The 26261-nt window shown below is 39.4% G+C and overlaps 1 protein-coding gene across 4 annotated transcripts; it reads right to left on the reverse strand.

The window, feature by feature from the left end:
• Window positions 1-1705: 1705 nt before the first annotated feature.
• On the reverse strand, window positions 1706-26212 carry rfx4 (regulatory factor X, 4). Of its 4 annotated transcripts, none has more exons than XM_032584386.1 (19): window positions 24377-26212; window positions 23344-24274; window positions 21776-21862; window positions 21561-21621; window positions 18211-18334; window positions 14745-14806; window positions 14366-14579; window positions 13846-13923; window positions 13601-13764; window positions 11862-11962; window positions 11717-11775; window positions 11463-11607; window positions 11099-11193; window positions 9918-10035; window positions 8047-8166; window positions 6801-6962; window positions 6529-6712; window positions 6316-6454; window positions 1706-2863 (listed from the first exon to the last, which is right to left on the reverse strand). In XM_032584386.1, exons 2-19 carry the CDS (start codon window positions 23384-23386, stop codon window positions 2591-2593), a joined length of 2229 nt encoding a protein of 742 aa, XP_032440277.1. In that variant the 5' UTR covers window positions 23387-24274; window positions 24377-26212; the 3' UTR covers window positions 1706-2590. The 4 variants fall into 4 exon arrangements, 1 of the variants encoding a protein (XP_032440277.1); XR_004342066.1 differs by having other exon boundaries at window positions 2688-2863; window positions 6546-6712; window positions 6801-6959; XR_004342064.1 differs by having other exon boundaries at window positions 2688-2863; window positions 6546-6712.
• Between the last annotated feature and the right edge of the window lie 49 nt (window positions 26213-26261).

Raw genomic sequence — 26261 nt, forward strand, 5'->3', positions numbered from 1 at the left:
TGCGGCTCTTCTTGTTCAGACCCAACCCCCATTTAAAAGGTTCCCACTGAGTTTACGAAGATGGAAAAAATAGATTAACTAAAATGATTCCAGAAAAAAAACATCTACTCATTGATCCGTGTCAGGTTAAGATGATTCCACTTTTTAAAAAAATGTTGGTGATGTTGCTTTTACAGTTTTCTTACGTGCTTAAAAGCTGTTTTAACAAGTATCAGACCATTTTAAACAAACCAAAACAAGCATTAATAAAACTGGAATAAAATGAAGTTAAATCCATTTTGTATTACTTGGATTCATAAAAGAAGTTACAGCAAAAATGTAAACAAAACGGCACACTGTGAGATTGGTCTTATAGTTTATAATCTGTCATTTTCAGAGTTCATAGGTGGTCAAACAGTTTTTTCACCTGACAGAAAACAGTTTTTAGTATTTAATGACAAAGTATCAAGGACACATTGGAACCTGGCTTCTTCGTTTCTTTAATAACAGGATTTGCAGAGTATCTAGTAACTACAAAGTCTTTTGTTTGCAGAGTAAATCAATCGTTTATTTTTCTTGCAGCAGCTTAAAAATGAATGAATAATGGTTGGTAAAATTGTTCAGTTCAAGAAGTGATAAGCATTTGTGATAACTGGTGATGAGTATTTTCTATTGATGTAGTGGAATCTGGCCTACTCTTCTTTGCAGAATTGTTTCACATTTGATCACACCAGGTTTTCTTTAATGGCCGGTCGGTTTCTGGTGATGCCACAGCATCTAAATCTGATTTAAAGATAAAGTTTTTTGGTGCTTTGGAGGATTGTCCTGCTACATAACTCTAATGATCTTAAGGTCACAAACATGTTCAAGATTTACTAGTTAAAAGCGTAAATCATGGTTCCATCATGATGCTGTCTGGGATCCTGAAGCAACAAATCAGTCCCAGAAAATTATACCAGCACAACTGTGTTTAACTGATGGTGTGATGACATTTTTCTGAAATCATCTTAGTTTTACATTAGGTGTAAGAAGATGCACACTTTACAAAACAATCCATTGTTTCCTCATCAGTTCACGTAGTATTTTGCCAAAAGTGCTGAGGTTAATCAAGATGTTTTTTGGAAGGCATTCGCCAGGATTTTGTATGATCACTGTAACACGGATGCAGTTTCTGCCCAGTTTCTCTTTCTTACTGTTTAATCATAGACGCAGCTCTTAACTGAGAAGAGTGAAGCCAGTTTTGCTTCACATATTGTTTGGGTTCCTTTGTGACCTTCTTGGTTTAGTTGCCAAAGGATTCTGAGTGATTTTGGTTAGTTGGTGACTGTCCCACATTCTCTTTATTTGTGACTTCATGTTGTCAAACAGGTTTCGTTTAAGTAACTTCTTATCTCTACAACTCTGGCAACAATCAGGCTTTAGGTGTGGCGACTGAAAATAAAAGAAAAAAGAAACAATTTTCCAAAAAATGCAGTCAGACACAGTTTTTCCTGGATTTAACAAGGGCACCATTTTGGCCTTTTCCTTTAATAAATGTAACTATTTACTTTGGGTACACTGGTCTGATCCTAAACTTGTTGGTATTGTTTTAGGTGTGACCAAACAGAACTATGTGAAGGCCAAATACGCTATTACGTTATGTATATTTGAACAAAAAGTGGCTATGTGTTGGGTTTTCTCAACATAAAACTCATGAAAACAGCAGAAAAAAAAAAATGACTCGCTGTTTTGAATTGTTGAATTATTTATGAGGGCGGAATATTTCCAACATAATTTAACTGTCACCACAGATGCTCTCCAGTGCTTTTTATTTACAGAAAAGTGACTTCATGTTACTGTACACTTTGATATTTCCCTTTTTAATAAATACCCATAGGGTAATAGGTCCTCCGTAGCTTTGAGTGCATTATAAAACACACAACCCTAAGTTAATGCATCCTTTACTAACCATACAAAACAGAGACGACATAGAAAATATAGCATTACACCATGTTACAAAGTTACAGAAAATACTTATATATATATATATATTTATATATATATATATACCTATCTTTATAGATATATAGTCACAGAAAAACAGCAGAAAAGCTTGCGACAGGATACATGTGTTGTGTTTAAGTTAACTATCTGAGATGGAAACACGTGATGGTTGTCAGCTCAGAGTCACAGACCTGGAGTCCCAGGAGATGGTTAAGGCGGTGCAGCTCATCGCGACGAGATGCTGCAACAGTGCTGAGCAACGCCTGCAGGAAAACCTGCAGCTGCACCGGTATCCAAACACAGCACTGAGAGCAGCAAGGGCAACTCTGGCTGAGGTGTACATTCCTTAAAACAAAGGCACAGCTTGGCAGCAGCATTGCACTCTTTATATGATTTTGCTGCAGGTTCAGACAATCAATATGATTTGTTTTCCTCCATCAAGTGTTTGATGGAGGAAATGATTAATCGGAGATCTGGTCGGGATGACACCACAATCATCAGGGCGACCGATGTAACACGCCTCTTCAAACTTGTCAGTCCGGCCTCGATTTCTTTCCCTTTCCTCTTTGTCTTTGAGAGAGTTCAGAGACTGCAGCTGCCGGTTTATCAGGTAAGGAGTTATCAAACCCTATTTGGCCCAGCCTGTAGTGGCCTCTCCGTTGATGTAGGCAAAGCCTGGAAAATGCTGAGAGTGTTCGTACTCTGAGTTTCTGCGAGGGCCGAGAGGAGAGTACATGTCCCCAGAGGTGGCATAGCGAGAGGAATGCATAGGCGGGCTGGAGTAACAGCTGTTAGCAGGAGACACATCTGGCCAGCGGGGGGCGATGGGCGCAGGGTGCAACCGAGGAGTGCTGCCCATCAGGCACGGCTCCATGCGGGGCATCTGGCTGTTGAGCTGGTACTGAGGAGGAGAAAGACAATAATAATTAATCAATAATTATTTTATAAGCAATTAAATAAGGTTTAGAACTGATCTTTGACATAAAAATAAATAAATAGGGAAAAAAATTAAAATTTAAAGACTGAATTTTGTGTTCACTTGTGTTGTCTTTGACTAACATTTAAATTGGTTTGATGTCCTGAAACAGCTAAGTGTGGAAAACATGCAAATAAGCTGGAAATCGGGAAGGGGCAAACACTTTTTCACGCCGCAGCATTATTAGCAACAACAAAACTAAATAATCATCACAATAAAATAAAACAAACCAAATATAGATCCAAATGTACATCTGAATCAATAAAAATGGTAAAAATATTCTGAATTTATAAAAAAACCAAACTAAATCGTTATGCTGAATTCTTCTACCTGTAGTCCTTAAGTTTAGATTGATGATAAGCTTTTTTCTTACACATCAACAAAACATTTAAAACCTTGAAGGAAGCATGAAAAGCTTGCATCAGTAAACTCCCTCCTTTCTGAGACCTCGGTGTCGTCTCATATGTGAACCTGTTTATGTGAGCCGACCCCGTCGATGGTAATTTCCTGTCGGGGGAAATTGTCTCACAAGTTGTGCCAAAAATGGTCAAAACAGAAAAATTAAGCTTCTTAAAAAAAAAAGAAAGTATTTTCCTTAAAAAATGGCTTTTCTATTTGTTATTTGCGTTGCCTGTGGTGACGGCGCACAAAGAACAATGAGTTAATCTGCCTGGCGATAAAAATACTATGGACAGATGTGGATCCGGATGAGGTTGTAGCTCCATGCCCGACCTCTTGCTCTGACAAAGTGGAGTCATTGTGCTTCATTTAAGCTCAGACGGGTCTAAAAAAGAAAAGTGGAAGTAGGAGTCTTTCCCCTTTTTCTGGCTAAATATAAACACGACAGTCGATTCCATTATGAAGGATCACGGCACGGAAAAAGATGGTCAGAGCAGAGCAGACTCCTCAGCTGCCTCTTGTTCACAGGCAAAGAAGGGGTCGTTGCATAACAATATTTTAATAAACGCCCCTTCTGCCCCGCTCTCAGGCTGCTGGCTCAAACACATGAAGAGACCATTGAGAGCTGGAAGGAGGAGTAACAGAGCGGGGCCCCTCTTGGCCCCTGGTAGAGCCACCTTTCACTGTCTGCTTCCGCCGAGCGGAGAGGGTTTGATTCAGAAACGTTTAGAAACACTGCGAGCTCTGAAGTCCGGCCGATTGCCCCCCCCACCCCCCACATCATAAAAGCAGCGGAGGCTGGCGCTCCATCGACAGGAAATTACCACCAAAAGAGCGAATTTACACCACAAGCTGCAGGAACGGCAACATCAAGGACCGAAACCTCTTTTTTATATTTAAATCTTTTGTTTAAAACAATAAAGATACCAAACCGATTTCTTTTGCAGTTAATCAAGCTGAGTTTCTTGTAGATTTCAGATAAATTAACAACCTGGAATACATAAAACCGAGCAGATGGGAGATGTGTGTGTGTATTCTCCCGGTGGACAATCCACCACCTAAATATCACCTGAACCTTTGCACATTTTATCACAATACAACCACAAACTCCAAAGCATCTTAATGGGGTTTTATGAGATAAACAAACACAAAGTAGTCCAGAATTGTGAAATAAAGAACAAATAATTTTTTACAGGCTCAGTCAGATAGGAGGGAGAGTGTGTTGACGACAATCCAGCCAAATTTACAGTACCGTAATTCCGCCACACTTTGCGCTATCTGACGGTTTCTAAAGGGGGGGAGACATTCCGCTTTCCAGCCAATGTCGGGTTATTACGGTAATTTCACCCCAGCGGTAGCTGGGAGTGAAATTAATCTGAGAGGCAGTCTTTAATAGACGGTAAATTGCGAAAATAACTTTATAGATATTGAAAGTTCCAGTTTTTATGGATAAATTGGCAGGTATATTTACTCACAAAGCATTTACAGAACTGCGTACAATTAAAATAAGGTGGTGATTTCAAACGTGAAACTAAAAGAGCTAAACACCAGTTGTCAAGTCTTGTCACAAATTCTCTGTTGGATTTAGAGCTGGACTTTAAGTGATTCAGCCTGACCACCAGGTTTCTATCCATTATTACCCTGGATGTAGCTCCATACTTCTTCCCAGCTTTCTTGCCTCTGGTGAGGAGAAGGATCCCCACAGCATGATGCTGCCACCAGCATGTTTCACAGTAAGGATTGTGCGTTCTAAACATTGTGCAATGTTAAGTTTTTTGCTGTACTTAACCCTTTTACTTCAGGCAAAAAAAAAAAATTCAGATATACAGTACAGACCAAAAGTTTGGACACAACTGTGTGTCCAAACTTTTGGTCTGTACTGTATGTCTCATGTGACCAGGGCAGCTTGCAAACAAGACTTCTTTTGATGTTCTTGTCAAAAGAAGTCTTTTTCATGAACGCCATCTTTGTGAAGTGGGTTAGGATGACGGCTTGTCGTTGTCCTAAACGCTTTCCATTCTCAGAGAATTATGTGAGATGTTCACAGCTTGAGATTATGTTTTATAATCTAACCCTGCTTTAAGTTTCTCTATAACTTCCTCCCTGACCTTTCTTCTTGAAGCTGTTTGTTCTCTAATGGTGTCACATAACAGGATTTAAGAAGATTACGTTAAACACAAGTGACTTCCTCAGGAAAGTGGTCCTACTGGATTTTATTTAGGGGCAACAGACAAAAACAGGGCTGAATAATATATGCCACACTTTTCAGATTTCTCGTTAGATGAAAAGCTGTAAACCAGGAATCGTTTTCACAGTAATGCGCCACTTTATGTTGGTCTGCTGCAGCAACATAAAATGTGAAAAAGTGTAAATTATGTGAATAGATTTGGAAGGTAAAGTAAATGTTAATGTGACTTGAAATTGCTACAAATAATTTGAAATGTTACATTTTATAGTACAGAAGAAACACTTTCTTTAAAAGCACTGAAAGATTTGCAACTTAGCTAAGCTGCAGACTGAAAACTTTATTACACAAAATAAATGATTTTAATTAGTTAAAAGCTTTTCACTGTCTCATTTAAAATACATTTCTATGAATTCTTCTTTTTAAAGTAGGACTTTAACAGTGAGGATGTTCTCATGTTTTACAAACAGGTTTTTCTTGGGGCATGCATCTGAAAGCTTCATCTCTTCACACCTTTTTGCTTTATTTGTCATTTTATAAATTAAATACTAACTCCAGGTTCGGTGAGTCTAACATACATCAACGTTACTCAGCTTTGGTGCCTAGATGTCTGACCTTTATCTTTTTCCATCATTTTAACTGTTTAAATAAAAGAGAAACCCATAAAATACGAATATGCATCTAGAACATTGTGACTCTTTGGTATTGTAAACAAACGTTTATTTGTGCTTCAAAGTTAATTTTTAAAAAATGATTCAGTGAGCTAGCCCGATCCTGCCTGTGCAGCACTGACCTGTGCAGAGGAGCGGTGGTAGGCGGAGTAGTGAAGTGGGGCGGGGATGGCCGGCTCGTGGGCCAGGCTCGGGTACTGGCTCTGGATGGAGTGGGGGTGCTGGTTGGTGTAGCTGCCATAGTTGTAGCTACCGCTGTATCTGAGACAAGAACAGCAGCAAGACGTGTCTGATTAGCAGTGAAACCAGTTAAATCTCCTGTGGGTGCATTTAACACCAGGGTGGTATTTACCCAGTGCTCCTCCCTGTGGGCGTACACCGGCATCCTGTGGGCGGAGGACGGCGGCGGGACGGGAGCGCTGCTCCTCATGCAGGACAGCTGCTGCCCAGCCTCCGGAGCGGAGCCGCCCGCTGTGGTCACTGTGTATGTAAGGGACCAGGTATATGACTGAACAGCGCCTGGCAGACACAGAAACAAACGTTTCGGCGCGGAGTAGCTAAATAACGTGGAGCATTTTGAGCCACTTCGTTTTCTGTCCTGTCTTACCTGTGGAAGCGGTGACCCCTGTGTACTCTGGGGACAGGGCGGCAGTGGGGGAGCTGGCCGACGAGACGTCCACCGATTGGACGGAGCGGGCGGGAGAGTAGGACCCCGGAGATGGGGAGGTGGGGCTGGTTTCTGTCAGCGTGAATTCTTCCTCTTGCTCTGCTGAAAGAGTCAAGAGAGGACACATTCGTGGAATCAAGATTTGCTGGACGCCTCCACAGAAACTCTGATTTTCACTCATTTTTCTTTAAAAATTTGCTCAATTGCTGTCAGATTGGACAGAGAGTCTTTCTGAACATCAGCTTTCAAGTCTTGCCAATGATTCTCAATTGGATTTATTCGTAGACTTTGACTGGACCTTTCTAACACGATGATGTATTTCAACCAAAACCACTCCAGTGGCTGTATGCTTAGGGTCATCGTGCTACTGATGACCCTCTGCTTTAGTCTTGAGTCCTTTGCAGCCTCTAACTGGTTTTCTTTCAGGACGGCACACACTGCACAGCTGAACTGAAAACACAAAATCATCCCAACAAATGATGCTGCCACTGCCGTGCTTTAACATAGGGGATGGTGTGTTCAGAGTGATGTGGCATGTTAATTTTTGCCACCCTTTCACAAAAGCCAGATTTATGGAAGCATCGAACACATTATCCCACTTTAATTTTTAGAATATAAAATCAACATAATTATTCCTCTAAGCTTAAAATAATTTCTTCAGTATGCTTTGATTCTGATGAGTGGTTTAAAATAAAAGCTGGTTGATACAGCATCCCAAAAGCATATTGTTTTGACTTTGTAATTGCTTCTTTTTCTCGGAGTGGCCTTTCAGTCCATGTTTGTGCAGGACTTGTTTCGCTGTGGCTAACAGTGAGGATGTTTTACATCAAAACACATTCAGACATATGGAAATTGTATCAAAGGATGAACCGAATCTCTTCCTGGCATCTAGTCTAATTTCTTCAGATTTTCCATGATGTCACCCGTGTTTGAAATGTTGCCAAAATACAATCCCAGGTGTTCCTCTAATTTACTCAAATGATGTTAACCTAACCTATCCGAAGTCTACCAAGACATTACATCATCATCTGGGCGTTACCAAATAATTTAACAGCAAAATAATTTTGGTGAATGTAAACCTCTAAGTTTGAAGAAAGTAATACAGAAACAGTAAATAAAATTTCTGACTTAAGCTGACTTTGTGTAGCTTTACTCCTCACAGGTAGCTCAGTGTTTGAGGCCTCACCTGTGCTCCCCTCCCCTTTCATGGCCCTCATCAGGTCGTTGGCCCTCTCCTGGAAGTGCAGCGACTCCAGCAGGTAGAGAACGTAATCATCAAACATGAGGTGGATCAGGTGGAAGGACCCTGCAGACACAAAAACACAACATGCTATCTCTTCCTGCTAAAACCACGAAACTTTTTTAAAGATAGGAAAACTAATGAAATAAACGACGACTGTCTGAGCGTTGATGACTTCACATCCTGACAGGAGGCTCGCCGTCATTAAAAAACGAACCAACTCAGCCTCAGTAATATGTCGGCTGACCCCAGATGTCACAGGGAGCAGATGAGGCAGCGGCATCACAAACGTGTCATTGTGCCGCCGCAGTGCGCATAATAAAAACACTTTTGGTCATTCAGGGGAGCGGGGCGCAATCCTGGACACTCATAAAATGGGGTAAAAAACAGTGAAATGCCTCGGGAAAGGGGAGGGGTGGTCTTTGTTAATTAGCTGTTTGTGCACAGAGACCTGCTTTATCAAAACACCGCTACCAGCTGTGTCTTTCATATTCAAAGAAAGGGCGAGTAGAAGACGGAGAAGTCTGTTTTTGTGCCTCTTTCACTTTTACTGCTGCGTTCTAACGTTGGCTTATGCACAACAGGTTATAAAAAACAAGGCAGCCACTGGAACAGCCCAACCAGAATCCCAAGTTAAATCTGATGCAGAATCTGGAAGGAAGCTAAAGATTCGGGTGATGGCAAGAAGGCTTTCCAACACTGAAGACTTGGAGCTCATTGGTAAAGATAAAAGGACAAAATACCAGTGAAAGTATGTAAAAACCAGGACTACCATGATAAGAAGGAATTGATTAATGTAAAGACAGTAGAGATTGTTTCCTTGATTATAGAGAACATCATTAACTTTAATTTTCAGTAAAATGTCAATAAAAACAGATTAAATGTTTTTTTTCAAAGCTTTTATTCCCTTTACATGCCTGCCTCATTTCCTCCTAGGAACAAACTTCTTAATAAATTTTCAAGGGAGGTAAACAGTTCAGGACCTACATGTTTGGGTCCTATTTTCACTTAAAAAGATACAATTTGCAAGTCTGAACTTTGAAAGAGAAACAAAAAGTCATCACTTGAAAGAATAGAAAGTTGGACCTTTTTAACCAACCCAACCTGCAGTGGAAAAAATACTGCTGACTTACTTCTCAACAAATCTTTCACACACACACACCCCCTCACCCCCGCATACACCACATTAATAATTATACTGCTATGGCTTTGCAAAGAACAAAATGCATAGAACTACATTATTATTAACTTTTATAGCTAATAGCAGATAGCCTGGTCATTGAACCTATCCATTAGCAAATTAAAGAAACTGAAAAATGGTGAAATTTGGTTTGATGTCGTTCCAAAGTCCAAGATTGGACAGCAAAGGTAAATAAAAGACGTCATAAGTAAACCCAGAATCAGTGTGACCCTTTTTACTTGAAATAATTAATACCAAAATATTTCCTGAATCTCTCTAAAGTTGTACTTGTAGCACAGTTGGAAAACCATCAGGAATCATTTCTGCTTTTCTATTTCAAATGAAAGCAATTACGCCAAGTAATGTGCTTTACTTTTAGTTTTTTTCTACAGATATTGAGAAACAGTGGCACTTTCAATTCTTCATACAGTGGGAATCTCATTCTATGCCTAAAACTGACATGATGTCATTTCAACGGGGTTCCAATGGCTTTGTAATGTTTCATAAAGAGAATGTATTTTAACAGGTGGTTTATCTGCAGAACTTCAACATAAAATCTCTAAAATTGCTCAGAATATTTGGTTTCCAAAGCAGACTGTGAACTTGTTCGCGTCAGCATGAATCATTCTGGGCTCACCAAAGCTGGGCGCGCTGTGCAGGGTCATGTCCCGGATGACTCTGGTACCAAAACACGACCACATCAGCAGGAACTGTTGGGCCACCTTCTTCAGCGAGCCGGGCCTCTTCCCCGCCACCTAGGGAGAGAACATTTCCATGAGAAAAAGATGGAGGTGGGGGGGAGGGAGCGCTAGAATTAACCCCTGGGTCCATATTGGGGCTTAACCCTCAGGAACGAAAAACATGTCAACAAGTCAACTATTTAATTTGCCCCCGGGGACACGCCTTTCCTATTGAACTATTGTCTGGGCGGTGGAGGACGTTGCCAGGGCGACCAAATTTTACAAGCCCATATCTGGCACATAATGGGTGCAAATGGGGAGCTTGAAGACATCATTAACTGGGAGGATTGGGAGCTAAGTGCCTCTGAGTGAGAAAGGCATGCAGAGGTGAACGGATTTTAGCACTTTGCTGCACAAACAGGTTTATTAAACAAAACTAATCATAATTGTTACAGGTGCAGCTAGAAAAATTATCTCAGTCTGGTTGTGTGTTTAAAATTTTATAAATTTTTATTATTTATTTTCTTTATAGCAGCCAACCCTAAAGTAACAGTGATGTTTTTCTAATAGATTTTTTCTAATTAGTATTTTTAAATAAAAAATATTATTGCTTTCATTTATAATCAGTTTTTGCAAAATTATTTTTAGACTCTAAATGCAGCCTGTGTCTATAAGCTATATGATTTTCTTGGTAAAAATCAGGCATATTGATGATATTTTACAAAGGTTTTTTTGTAAATTGTTTTTAAAATTAATTTAAAATTTCTGCTGTTTTGTCTGACCATTTAAAAATATATATAGTTTTGATATACAGTTAATATTTTTTATTTTTATTTTGCTGCAGTGGTATGTGACCTTGATCAAGCAGCAGTCCACCTAGGGAGTGAAAATCTCACCAACATCTATAAATAAAATGACGATTTTATTGGTTAACTTCTTGAAACTGGAGGACATATTCTAAAAGGCTTCTAGAATTAGATTTTATTTATTTTAGATGTTTTTTCCAGACCTTCTGTTAGGAGGAAAAAGCTTCAAAAGTGTAAACCAGATGACCTTGTCTTGTTTTGCAGCTATTCACATGTCTGTGAGATGCGGAATCATTCATAAATCTTCGTTTATCTTTATCGCCGTCTCTCACCTTGACGACACAGCGGTCCACCATGGAGTCCAGCCACTCGATGTAGGCCTCGATTGGAGACTGCTCTTCCAACAGGCGGTCAAATTCCTGATACACTGAGTCAAGAGAGGAAAAAAAAACAAAAAAACTTGACATAACTTGAACAACAGCCTCGTAGCGCAGCATCATCCACATATCAGTGACCTCTGCTCCTCTCAGGAGCTGAATTGTGGCGGCTCGGCGGGGCGTTGGAGAGGAGGATGAACTTGTTTAACCTTTTGCTCTCCGTCCTCGGTGCTTTGACTCCGCCGGTCGTGGGAATGATCGTCACTGAGTGTGTTGTTTACGCGGCAGCGAGAGATTGAGCTTTAAATGTGATACTTACAGTGCATAATAAGCTGCCTGTGCTCCTCCTGCGAGTCCTCCATGGTGTAAAGTGTCTGCTTGGTGATGCTGTTCAGGTCCACGTTCCTCCAGTCCTCCAGCATTTGGAAGGTGATGTCGGCACTGTTTATCACGGTCCGAGATGCCTGGGGGCCGCATGAAATGACAACATAACGCCTGTGTGCCGCTTATCTGATTCGTGTCTTTGTTTTTCATATGGATTTTAATAAAAACATTCAGAAACACGACATTCACCTGACAGAGATGGTTTAATGACGTTTGCCGCTTCAAAATCTGGGAGAATCTCCTCGACACTGGAAATAAAATCATAGAAAAATGGTCAATATTGGGGATGCGGCTTATTACACGAGCAAATATAAATCATTTGTGGTTGACGTACATTCAAATTTGATGTTCCTCAGGTTTTCAGGAAGGTCATGAAGTGCTATTTTAAGCCACTCATCAAGCTGTTTGGCAAATTTCCGAATAACCTGAGTCAAGCTGTGCAGAAGAGAGACAACAGAGTGGATTTATAAGAGCTGCAGCTAATGAGATTTTATCCTGAGGTTTCATCCAAAGGGCATCACATAAGAAACAATCCAAAGCTTAAGTTAGAGCAACATTCCTAAAAGGAAATGCTTTCAAAACATTCATCAAAACGACTCATTAAATCTTTTTCTCTGCCGTTTGCAAGGTAAGCTAAAGCCACAGATACACTCAATATTTAGCAGTAAATGAAGACTACTGTGGGGTAAAATCTGCACTATTATTATAGTAAGACATTCTTAATAAGAAAAATGTCTATAAATAGTGATGGTAAAGGTTTAACTCGTCACAATGCAGTTGCTTGGCAGCGTTTGCATAAACAGTTTGAAGTAGAGACACAAAGAAATCAGTTCTTAACAGGAATTGGAGGACTATCAACTCTTTGAGTCCCATTTATTATTTATGAATTAAAAACAAATATTGTTTAAAACATGCTGTATTTGCATTTTGCAACTAAAACAAAAGTTGAGAGGCAAAACACCATCAGAAAATGTACATTTTACGTCAGCTTAAAGAGAGAGTGGTAGCAAGAAGGTCAAATCAATTACACCAAAGTTGATCTTTTTTTATTCTTATATTTCCACCTTTGTGGTTTACAGAATATGCTGGATTTGGGGTTGCTTGTAACATTTTGAGGGTATTCAAGTTCAGTTAACATGCTCAATCGAACCATGTTAGTCTGTATATAAGTTGCTAAAAATAACAACTCTGAACATGAAACAGCAACGACGACACCCAGCAGGAAGATTAAGAAAAATATCCTGAATCCAGTCTATCTTCTAGACAGAATCTATCCTTTTGGTGGCCTAGAGCTTTGTAAACTACAGATCAAAAATTGGCTCCAAAAATGATCAACACATCTCTAAACTGGAACCCACGCTCTCAAATCTGAGGAGGTCGAAACACTTCTACAGCTGAAGATAAAGTTTTCCCATACCACACAACTTTAAAAAAATTATTTTTTCTTACTGTCTTACGTTAAATCAGACGAATCTTTTTCTGTTTTAGGTGACTTAAGATTATCAAAATGTTTCCTAGATGCCAGAATGCTGAAAGGTCATTCAGAAAATTACCCCAAAATCAACGTACAGAAGGTAGATTATAGTTTTCTAATATACACAGCAACAACTTCACTAAATAGGTGATATCACGAGGAAGAAATATTGAAGCAATATCTTCAAAATGAACAATGACTCTAATCAAATTAGTTGACATAAAGACAATGAAGTCATTGTTAGGAGTGGCCATTATAATGTCTGATCTCAGTCTTTAAGAAAATGTGTGTGTAGTGCTTATGAGGTGTGTGAGCAAGACGGCTAACAACCCTGACTCAGGTCTGTCAGGAGGAATGGGCCAAACCTCCAGCAAACTGCTGGGAGAAGCTTGTGGGAGGCAGTTCAACCACATACAGAGAAAACGTACGCCAACTTCTGACTTTAAAGACAAACAGAAATAATTTTCCTAACGCAGCTAAACAGGAGCCGCCTAGTCTGATTTAATCCCAGACAGCGAGAAATAAAGGGTTTGTGTCTGCATGTGAGCATCTAGCTGTAATCCCATCAGACTGACGGCGATTTGGAAACGGATGCTCACCTGTCAGGTAGTGCTTGCAGGACGGTGGGCATCAGCACCCCGGAGATGGCTTTGTAGAGGATGGAGTCACAAACACCGACGATGTTGACCACAGTGGGGGAGCCGAGGACAGGGAGCATGTGGGGCGGCATGCCCTGCCAGAAGTGCAGCAGGAAACTTTGGACCTGCAGGCGCCAAGCAGGCGATGTTTACAAGAAGAGGTTTATGCTTATGTTTCATAAAGAGGGTAGAGTTCAAAACCTTGCCTCGTCAAAATTGGCTCTGATAACCGTGTCCAGTATCCTCTGACAGTGAGTTCTGTACATCATGATGAACGTTGACACCTGAAAGCAACAACAGAGTATTAATCTGTTCGCAGCAGAAAGTTTTACAGCCTTTTTTTCCCCCTCTTTTGAGGTGAAACTAAAAAAAAAAAAAAGTGTTGCAAAAACAAGAAAATAAATCTGCCTGTGAACCAATAAATACATGTTACAGGTCCAGGCTGGAGCAGAGCGATATAAAACGAGCTTTAGAGATCAGCAAAACACAAACCATTTAAAATCATGGCCCCCCTTTTAAAAGCCGGACAGCTAGTGCCCGTCTTTTGTCCACTGCTAGATCTTATTATCTGCCCCCCGAAGATTAAGAGTTAGTGAGGAGCCAGCACATAAATCCTTAAGGTCCTTCTCTCAACGCAAAGCCAGATAAAAGAGTCAAAGAGGGGGAGCAGAGATGGTGAGACGGGGGGAGCTGTAAGTAAGTAAGGACTTAAAAACTGTCCTTTACCCTCTCCTCTGGCAGGCTGGCAGGCAAATTTAGGTCTTTGACATTTGGAAACTCTGGCAGAAGCGTCCCCAGCTTGGAGCGCGGTGAATACGCCACTGTCTGCTTCGTGACCTCTTTCTTCCCCGTCTCGTTCACCCACGCCGCCCCCTTTTTGGAGTACATCACATCGTAGTACGGGGACGTCTCCTTCACAGCAATCCCGTAGTAGTGGTACCTGAGGAGGACAGGATGTCTTTTGAAAACATGATAATCTACCACTATGAGCAGCTTCTAAGTGAATTTGTTACATCTTAATGAAAAACTTTCCGTTTAAGTTCAGTGTGTCTGTTTCTGCTTGTTGTTTGTGATGCGAAACAGAAGAACAAAAGTCCAAACTCACTTGGACTGTCCTCTTGTCCCCAGTCTTCTGGTTGTCAGTGCTGGGAACTGCTGCCTTATAATCTATTTATGAAAAGGAGATCAGAGCTGTCAGTACAAACATGTTCAGTCATCAACGTTTATGTGTCGGGAGAGCTAAAGAGACCCCACTTCATATTTTATTCACTACTTCAACTAGGCGGAACCCTAAGAAAGTGAGTTCAGGTGAAACTTCTAAATAAATCCATTTTCTTTCCTCTATTTATATAAATAATCTTGGGATATGTCAGCATGGGATAGTTCCAGACCCAGCTATGGCTCACCTCTATGCAAAACATGCAAATATTCAAATCCTTGCAAAGTAGCAAGTATTCATTTGAATACATTTTTTAAAGTTTAAAGTATTTAATGCCAAAAAAAAAACCACTTAAAAAAATGGGTTTTACATATTGCAACCCATTACTTCTTAACCTCGGAAGTTAGGAGGCACCAAGTACCTTCATTGGCAGAAAGAATCTCAGTTTGTTCCAGATCATGAAACAGTTTTCAATATTAGACAAAGTTAGCACAACTAAACACAAAAAAGCAGTTTTTAGTTTTTCAAACCAACCTGACTATTTTCATAAGTACATGCCCCTCTTGTTAAATCACTCTGAGTATATTCATTGGACAGATGAGCACAATTTTTCCACATCCAGGCCTACAATCAAGAAAAGACCCAATAGAACCTGTCTGACAGCATGAAGTAGGATAAAAGTTTTCAAAAACTAACATATGACATTTAAAAAGGATGGAAGTCATTTCTAAGGCATTGAGACTCTATTGATTAACAAATATATAGAACAGTGGGGAATCTTCCTACGACAACTTCAATGACCCAAACAGGAGATAGCAAAAAAAACAAAAAAAAACAAACCCAGAGCAGCATCTAAAGCACTGAATTCATCACTTTCCTCAGTTACACTCAGTGTTAAAGTCTCAACAATAAGAAATAATCTGAACTAAACTGGTGTCAAAGTGAGAGTTCAAATAAGAAAAGAACAGAAAGGCCTTCATCACTTTTCTGGAAATATGTCTTCATGATAAATCTGATTTCTCTGGGTAGAAGAGACAAAAGTGTGACTTTCTGGACGGTGTGTGTCCCGTTTCATCTTTTATAAAACTAAACGCATTTCAGAAAAACGACATCACAACAAAGGTAAAAGAGTGGTGGCAGTACTGCGATGGCCTGATGCTTCAGAAGCTGAACGACTCGATGGACCCGTAGATTCTGCAGGAGAACGTCATCAGCTGTTACCTGGAGCTTACTTAGACTACGCAGCAAGATAACGACTTAGAGGAAACCTGCAAGAACCTAAATATGATTGAGATGCTCCAATGTGAGCAGAGCGTCTTGTTTTATGTGTAAAAAGTATTGATCTCTGCAACATACTTGATGCGGATTCACTTTTCTCTTTTAGTAATTCTTGGTCATTTTAAAAGCAGCTTTCCTTCTAATTCTTGTAATTAGATTTTTAGATAAGAGTATGGAATATTTATAATTTTTTTATTTATTTAACCCTTTCATACATAGCAGTTACTGCACTGGACAGCTATCTAAAAGCCATTTTGTTGTGTTTTTGTGGATTTCTTTGTTTTAAATGCACATAAGTACATCATACAATGACACAGGACTTAATGTAATGTTTTGATTGTTGATTCTATGTTGCATGACTGCGTTTTTGTGCTTTTTATAAGGAAAGCACTTTGTAATGCCCTGTTGCTGAAATGTGCTATACAAATAAAAATTGATTGATTGATCATACAATACACTATTAACTACTGGACATACACTGCCAAATCATTTGTTAAATCCAATTTGGCAGACAGGCGAAAGAGCAACTCAAGAAGTCCCTCCTTCTACTGTAGTGGACTCAAGTAATGTGACATCAAATAACCCTTAAACACCAAATCTACTGGTGTATTTTCCAAATAGCAACTTTGTATTTGGAGAAAATTACAACTGATCACCTAGAAAAAAATCATAGAATGCCTTAAGAAAATAAAAAACACTTATAAATAAATCCTGACCTACAGGATCAGAATTCATGCATGAAAGGGTTAAGTTGCTGTCATGAAACAACTGTGTTTCAGCAAGACGTTAAATACAAGTAAAATAAATCCCGTCACTTCTGTGATGTCCAGTCATTTGACTCGTTCCTTTCTTCATCAGCCTCTCCCATCCTCACTCCTTGTCCTTTTCATCTCCCCTCCTTCCTTCTTTCCTCTCTCTTTCTTTTCTTTTTTTTTTTTTTTTGTCTGCAGAGATTGGCTCCTCGGTCCGGCTCCCGGTGCAGAAACTTTAGCAAACAGTGTAGCTCTCCATTGTGTGGGATGAAAAAAGGGGCCAAGCTGTGAAGTTTCTGTCAGGCCCCGCTTGATAAATGAGCAGACAGGGAGGCAGCCCGGACCCTCTCTCGTTTTTTTGTCCCGAATCAATGAAGCCTTCCTAAAGGACACCCCACACTGCTCCAGCCACTGATCTAACATTCCGCAACATCTCACCCTTCCAAATTTCCTTTAATTACACATTAATCCAGGCCCCTTCTCTTTTTCAATATCTTCCGACAGGAGCTGGCGGAGGGGCGGGGGCGCGCTCGGGGTGGGGGGCTGGGGCCGGAGCCTGGGGTACAGGGGACGGCTGGGGGCAGGAAGGCTGAGGAACTTGTTGGGGTTGTGGGAACAGACGAAAGCACATCTCCTTTGGCTCTAGATTAAATGTTCACACTGAGCTGCGGTCGACGCCGCTTCAGGAGCTGCAGCCCAAAACCGAACCATGCAGGAAAATCTGCACTCAAGTAAGAGTCGCGCTACTACAACATATTTTTACTCAAGTAAAAAGTATCTAAAACGGCAACTCAAGTGCAGAGTAACTAATCAAAACATCATTTAATGTTTATAAATTACATCCTCAGATGGACCGAAATGTTAAGTTATGTGGAAATGATGGTGTTTTTTTTAATGACCAAATGAAAACAATTCATTTAAATAACATAACTACAAAGTAACAAAATCAGGCAAAAGAAAAAAATGTTTTTCAATATGAAACTTGTGAAACTTTAACAAATGAAACTTTATGTCTGGTGATTTTTTTTTTGTTTAAAACAAGCTGGTTCTTCATCATTGAGTGAAGTTACTCACAGAGGGTAGAGAAATCTTACTTAAGTAAGGGTAGCAATACTTCATGATAGAATTACTTAAGTAAAAAGTAAAAAGTACAGTGTAGTAAAAATACTCCAACCAAAATGTAAGTAAATGTAACTGAATAAATGTAACTCGTTACAAACAAACTCCGGACCATGACTGAGATTACAGCCTTTATTTTACCTCATACACAATCTGTGAAGTCACTTTAGGAGATTCGATGAAAATATCTCAGGAAAATGAATTTAGCGCAGCATGAGTTACACTGGGAGTGATGGTGATGAAAACTAAAATTCGGAGCTCACCTTTCCAAAGCTCGCTGCGTTCACAGGTTGCGTGTCGTGCTTCTCGCTGAAGTCAAGGTAGTGCATGTAGAGCGCACTCCTGGGGATGCACACACCTTCTGCTATTTCGTAGTTTTCCTCTAACCTGTGGCACAACACATATGAGGGGGTTGCAACCTCTGGATGAGCTTTAAGCAACAATGTCAGGCAAAATATGTGCTGGAGTTCATTTATAGAAATGTGTGAGATTCGACACTGGAAAATTATGTGGAGAGAAAATGTTATGAGTGTAACCTAATAGTAGAGGATTTGGTTCAAAAGTATTTTTATTGGTTTGCAGCTGCTTCATCGGAACAGCAGTTTTACTCATTCAAACCAAACAGTGAATGTTTTCAATCATATACAGCAAACAGTGACAGTTTCTCAGTCAGCAACCTTTCATCAATTAACATTTAATTATGTAAACAACAACTGGTCCACTAGGAGCCCCGACGTTGTAAAGCAAAATAATGGATTTGAAGTGGTTGCATGGTTTTTGTTAACTTTTGTCAACATTCAGATGAATCTTCGCTATTATTTTTAGCTAGTTTTCAGAGTTATGTCGCCACGACTGCATTAAGCCGTTCAGTAAATCGTTTGGATGTACATTATTTTATAGCTCATTAAAAACTTTCTGCAAAGCAATCTAAAACAGCCTTTCAAATTGAAATACTTCTTATGCTTATTTATAGGATGGCTAGCTAAAATTACACCTGCTTGATTTAAGGAAAATTGTGGACGTAAATGTTATTCGTGGTTTATTTTTATTCCTATGACTGCAATCACTGCCATTAAGCCTAATTTTCCTTCTCTCCTCATTATTCTTTGTCTGATTTAATCCAAATTAATCTAAATCAGGTGTGCAGTAAGAATCCATCCAAATATATTTGATATGCAGAGCAGGAGATGGCGTTAACAAAAATAAACAAATATTAGTTCCCAGCACTGGGTTGCAATTTTGATATTTCAAATGTTGATACTGTAATGAAGTTTGTAACTTGTTAAATTGTGCAGAGATATTGTGCAAAGCTTCGATTATCTGCATGAATGCAAAGACAGTTTTTTTCCCTCCTCCTAAATTGTGTATTTAGCTCTCTTGATTACAAAGAGAAGAAAAGAAAAACGTATCTAATACTGAACCCTGAGGAACACCATGAGCATAAGAATTTAACAGAAAAATAAAATAAACAAAGAAAGACTGGTCTTTACATGAACACTTTCTATAAATTTGTAGGTGGAGGATGTATTTGTTAAAATTAATATTTTATGAATAAACACTTTTATATTTCTATTAACATTGCACAATGTTTGCAATTTTGAATATTTGCTTCCGAACATTTCTGTGATCATCTTAACGCATCATGTTCAGTCACTGTGAAAAGAAAGTAGAAGCATTTTCATCATCAAGTTTTATTTAAATGTTTAAAACTAAATTCATATGATCTCCAGCGTGTTGTTTTATACAGGAAGTGAGATTTTAGTCATTTCAGGGGGCTGCAACCTCTGGATGAGGTGACAGGTTTTACTTTTAGCTAGTTTGCTAAAAGTAAAACTTATCACTGCCACGACTGTGCTCATATAGAAAGCAGAAGATCCCTACAGTATCTTTATGTGAACATTTTATAAACTTGAACGTTAAAGACTTTTATTCATCGTTTAATTTCGACTTAGTGTTAACACTAATTCTCGACAGACACATTGTGATTATTAATCTTTTTTATTCACACAACTAAACTAAACTGAAAACTAAATAAAAGTCAACAGGAAATGATTTTGTCTAAAACTCAAAAGTGACAGCTGCAGTATGACAGATGGTAACCAGATTGTTCCCTTAAAATGCATCTGCAGGTCTGAGTTTTTGTTTACAGTTAGGTTCATTGCTTTTATTTGTTTTGTATTTTGCTTTTATTAACTAGAAAAATAAATGAGTTTCACAAAAGAATATTTTTCCTTTGTGTTTGATGTCTTTAGTCAAAACACCAACTCATAAAATAATTGTTTCTGTTTTTCTGATCATTGTAGAAGTTCACACAAACCCACAAAATTATCCATATCCCAGCAGAGTTAGCTTTACGTTTGTTTTTATTCAAGCAAGCAGGAGTAAAGATAGGCACATTTTAAAAAATAATAAAATATATTATTAGTATAATCGTTAATATAACATTTTTTTACATATTGCTTTTGACACTTAAAGAACTTTTTGTGTTAACCTTTATATTTGTTGCTGCTGTTACACCTGAATTTCACCTATGTGGGACAATAAAGGCTGTTTCTATTTATGTTTTTATTTCTAAGTCAATATAAAAAGAATATCAATTTTGCCTTATATTAAGATTTTATGAAGAAAATTGCATGTTAAGAATCAATCCTAGCTTTATAATAAACGCAAGAATCCTTACTGGAATTCCAGACATTAAACCTCTTTTATCTTTTTTGAAATTGCTGATCAGTTTTTTTAAACAATGTTTTCACTGGTTTGTTGATAATTTATCGTTGGAGCTGGAAGTGTTGGAGGGCCTCCTTGACATCACCCTAATTTTAACTCCCTTCACAGATTTAACGTAAGATTCATATCAAAACTGACATTATTTCCAGTCAAAGGAAACATTTTGGTAAAACAAAATATTATTTCAAACCAGCCTGGGGTTTGAATAAATTATACTGCAGCTGACAAAACTAATTTCATACGTTTTCATATTTACAGCACATTGGAAAAAGCCTGCATAAATTAAACTAGTTCACAGCTACGTACATTATACTAATTGGTCAAAAAGACAAGCAATGACAACAGTAGTGGCACAACTTTTGGGACATTTGTTTAGCAATGGAAAACCAACATGCAGAAGGAACTGTCATGTAAAGATAAAACTGAAGCGCTACAAGAAGAAAACGCGTTTAGGAATACTTTCACACTCAGCAAAATTGAAGGATAAAATCAGGTCTTGTTTTTGTTCAAACATAAAAGTTTAAGATCTGATGGAAATTGAGACTTAAATGAAGCAAATCCTGAAAATGATCTGATAATCTGAGTGAGCTTTTAATGTACAGCAACTAAAATTCACAGAAATCTGATTTAAGGCTGATATGAAGGGAATCTGACAGGTTGAAAAAATACATGAGGGTTAAATTTTTTTATTCTTTAAGAATAAATAATAATAATAAAAAGAATAAAAAAAAGTGAAAACCTCATATTTAGCAGACATCCTGTGCTTGCATATTAATTGTTCCTCCCTATTATTTTTATTATATTATATGAGCTTTAAATGCTCTTCTTCCTTTGTTATTATTATTATTATTTTTTAAAAGAACAATATTTGATTTTAGTGACTCACCATTCCAGAGTAGCTGGTGTTGAATGTGGTTTAGTCGCTCTGTTATTCTCCTTTTCCTCATCTGCAGCAGTCAACAAGCATCAGAGTAAATCAAATTATTACAGGGGCAGAAAACACCCTGATTCTGTGTTGGTAATGCGACCAAACAGCAGCAGGTGAATGCAGTGAAGGAGTCTGAAACAAACAAACAAACGTCTGGAGGTTTCGCTGCTTACGTTCGTCGTTGGACATGTTCCCCAGAGACGTGTGACTGGAGTATCGCTTGCTCTCACTCTCATTGAGGCACCTTTCGATCCAGCTCTCTATGAAGATTTCAAAAACAATATTTGCTCTTTAAAAGTTCTCCCATTTCTTTATGACAAGATCTAGGTGAGCTAAAGGGCTAGTTTGGTTTATTTCTCTAGACCTTTTCGGCACTGAAGGAGCATCGCCCGGCAGCAGAACTGAGCAAAAGCTGTATTTACATAAACATCGTGCAGGACACTTAAAACGTCACTAATGTGACAGGCCGAGGCCACAACAAGCGATTGTGTTGGGGCGGCAGCGCAGCCGTGGGTCCCGTTTGAGATGTTTTCAGCAAGGCGGCAGGAATCCAGCATTGTTCTCCAGAGACGACGAGATGAACACACAGAAGCTTAAAAAAAAAAAGAGCCTGGGCGCATTTACTGAAGCAGTCTGCTGGAATAGAGGCCATTGTGCTCATTTGATTTCTGCTTAGAAAAAGCCCGACTGGTGTGCTTTCTGAGAGCGAGCAACAGCAAAACAACAATGCTTTCATGTGGGAGCTGCATGATAAAGTGAAAATCCTTTTTAAAAAACAGAAAAAAGTGAGTCTGCGGTCAGGAAAGAAGGAAAACGAGATTGGTTAATAATCGTCTTCTCTTTAGTTTTGATCTGAGTATTTTTAAAAATGTATTTCAAAGGAATGTGTTATTAACTTTCTGCTTTAATTTTGAAACTTTTTTTTCAGTGTAGCTGCTGTTAGAGAGGGTCCAGGTCACAGCAGATAATAAAAGCTTTTGGAAGTTAGAGTAAAAATTTACAGAAGGTGCCTTTCAAAAGGACACAACAAAAAGTTTTTTCACACTACATACGAATTATACTGAGTATAGCTGTTTGAAATAGTTTGAGGTACGTCAAGTTTGAATTATTGTTATTATTCCCATCTATTTGGCTTCAGATGCATTTATTGAATCGAAGCCTCGCAGTTTGCCCAAACTGCCAGTTTGTCCTTCTTTTCACATTGAAAGGACAGAAAAGAAGCAGCTTGGAGATGCATAAGTGAATCCACTGAAGTGAAGCTAATTCTCCACAGAGACTCGGAGCTCAGGCTTCATTTGCCACAAGAACAGATAAGTTGGGGGGATCCAAATAATTGGATTAAATCCGATCAACAACCGAGATGGATGTTGGCCCGTTTATCAGCAGGAACCAGCAACACTTTCCTGCGAAAGCTGCCAAACCTCTACAAATGAAAAAACAAAGGAGAATATCTAAGCTTTATCTTTTGTATTTTGAACTATTAACTGTTTTAAAAATAATTGCCTTTTTTCACTGTTTTTTTGTTTTATACTCAAAACTTTGGGAGCAGGTGCGCCTCTCTGACCGCCTTTTCTGAAACAGATCCTGATGAAAAACAAACTAAAAAATACAAAAATCAGATTCCTATTTACCAGAAATGAGACCAAAATGCTCCACAGCCGGTCCAGAGAAAGTTTGAGACACTACCCAAAAAGGGCGCAGCTAAGAAGAAGAAGTTTGCGGCCAGTTTACCAGGACTGACCTGTGGAATCCATGTCCGGCTCCTCCAGCAGCCCGCAGTGCATCCTCTTCCCATCAACGACGCCGGCTCCTCCGAGTAAAATGGCTCAGTGCACGCTCTCTGTCCCCCTCCTCCGATGATCTCCTCTCGGCTCGTCCTAAGGCTCCCTGACCACTGCCCGTCACGGGAGATGTTGAGGCTCTGGGGTTCGCCCGGAGAAGGGCGGTGTTGGTGGAGGAGGGAGAGAGAGAGGGAGGGAGAAAGAGAGAGGGAGATGGAGGGGGGCGGTGGGTGCAAAGAAGGGAGCAGGAGACTCCAGAAATCCAGCGGGGGGAAAGCCAGACCCGTCAAAATGTTTGCTGATGTTTCATGGGAAAGGGGCTGATTTTATAGGAGCCCTGATGGGGACATGTCATTGATAGGCTTGGAAGGCTGATGAATGGCCCCAAGTCAGATGGGGATGTGGCAGAGCTCACTGGAAGTCTTTTGTGGGGCTGTTTTGAATAAGAAAAGCTCCCTCCAAACCAGAAAAAAAGAGGCTTAGATCTACATCCTAACACTGCGGCCTCCCCGCTCTCAGTTATGGCATTTCATACATTTTATACACCCAGAAGGTCCAAATGAACTCACTACTCAACTTTACAGTTTTTTTTATCTCTTCTCTCCTCTATGAACACATCCCACAGCCACCTGTTGCCTCACTTGAGTTGCTCCTTCAGTAAAGCTGCTTCTCGATGTTCCTCTCCTTCCAAACATTTTGAAACTTTACAGAGGCATGTTCAAAGTTAAAGTCTTCGTCATTCTTTTTTTTTTTTTTTGCTCACTCTTTCGCCTTATTTTCTCTTTTGGTGTGCCTCTGAGAAGAGGGAACGGCCACAAAAGAAGACGGGGGGGGGTGGAAGTAAAAGTGCAAAGCCCGAGGCTGGGAGGGCTCTGATGGAGTGCCTGAGAGCTGGAGAAGGGAAAGCTGTGATTAGAATATGAATGGAACGGCAGGAGAGGGGGGAGAGGAGACGGGCCGAGGAGAAAGGCGGATTATGGCTGAATTACTCACCACACCACGGTAGGCGAAGGAGGACTTTCTCTTTCTCGGCTCGCAGGCTGATACTCCATGCTGCTGCAGACACCTGATGCACGGCAGGGCGAGGAGGCGCGGCTTGCACCCCCAGACTCTCGCTCTGCGTCGCTCTCAGACAGGAACAGGTGCAAAGCAAACAAGATCTGATTCATTTCAATCATTAAAATATGTATATTTTTATTTCCTCGTTACGACCTCGTGGAGCAGAACATGTGCAGCCTCTTATTATTATCACACTCTCACTTACAAACGCATACATCCTTGCTTTTGTGGCGTTAAAAAAAGGCCCCAGTTGAGCCGCGCACGCGTGTGTATGGGTGTGTGTGTGTGTGTATGGGGGTGGGCGTGCATGTGTGCATGCAAGTGGGGGGTGTGGTTACGCTGCAAGCGACGTTGTTGGTGGCTACAGTTTAAAGAGGAAACCATACGACTCAAAGCGGCTTTCTCTCCCCGCTGACATCGACACGACTTGGGCGCTGGCGCTCAATGTCCGAGTGATGTCAGCGAGCGCCGCGGCGACCCGAGTCCAGCTGTCTGCTCGTCACGTGGCCTCCAAAATGAGAGATGTCAGCTCTGGCTGAGGCGCTGTGATCGTCTCCGATTGCAAACAGATAAACGCCCCCCCCCCAAAAAAAAAAACAAAATGAGAGGATTTCATGAGAAGCCAGTCAGTTACTTTTAGAAAATATAGCAACATTTAAATTAGATTAGAAATGTTATAACTTAAGAAACAAGTTAAAAGTGGAAAAAGAAAATTCATTAAAAATCATTTTTAATATTTTAAGTTTTCCCATGTAATGAATACTTCATGCCTTACTTATATAGTTATTTCTAGCATTATCAAGTAGAAAGTATTGGAACTTGATGATTTATCTGGACTGTGTTCAATACCAATATTGAATAATTTAGCACACAGGTTTGAATTTACTGTGAGTTACATGCATAGACTGAACTAATCTCCTACTAAAAGCACCAAATTGAAGAAAAAAAAACAAAAAAACTATATAATTTTTTTGCAGCCATCAATTCAAAGCCTGGAATAAATCTGCCTGGATATTGAACTGCTCCTCCTGGAGGAGTTGGTGAATCTCACTGATGTTTGGTTGCCAGAATTGTGTTGAAGTTTCAACTGGTTTGTTGGTTTGAGGTGACGTAAAAAAAAATAAATAAATAAATAAAAATGTGGAGGTCATCCTTTTTTATTCACAACCCCTTTGCTGCGAGATAGAAATAAAGTGTAAGAAATAATTCGCCACATTGTTTCAACATTATATATATTCACTTGAGTTAATTTTGGTAAACGTCTCTAGATGGTGGTGAGATTTTAGATATTTTTAATCATGATATCCCCGAGTTTCACCTGGACAGGTTTTAGACTTGGTTATCTAATTAAACATGGAAAATTATTCACTCTCCTTGACACTTACCTTTACATTTGTCACATTACAGTCACAGACTTCAAGGTAATCACAAATTGTTCCTGACACACACATTTCTCCTAACTACACTGTGGTTTGAACAATTTTTGACAATTGTTAAGGGTTAGAAAGATTTCATCAGAAATCCTGAATTTCTAAATGAATGTTGGGTCTTCCTGGTCTGTAACAATTTTAATCATCTGAAGAGCAAAGAAACACTTCGTCACCTTCCTAAAACAACAGCCTAAGAAATCACTTTTGGCAAAAAAAAAAAAATTACATAGGTCATTATTTTAGGAGGAGGACGACATTTAACAATTTAAGTACTTCAAATACATGATTCAAAAATCTGTGAAGTTTGAATATTAGAAGGAAATATTATTGATTAGAAATGGCATGTAACTATTAATAGAGAGACAGGAGAAACATAAGGGATCCAGTTT

This window comes from Xiphophorus hellerii, chromosome 2 (assembly GCF_003331165.1).
Source record: "Xiphophorus hellerii strain 12219 chromosome 2, Xiphophorus_hellerii-4.1, whole genome shotgun sequence".
Lineage (NCBI taxonomy): Eukaryota > Metazoa > Chordata > Actinopteri > Cyprinodontiformes > Poeciliidae > Xiphophorus > Xiphophorus hellerii.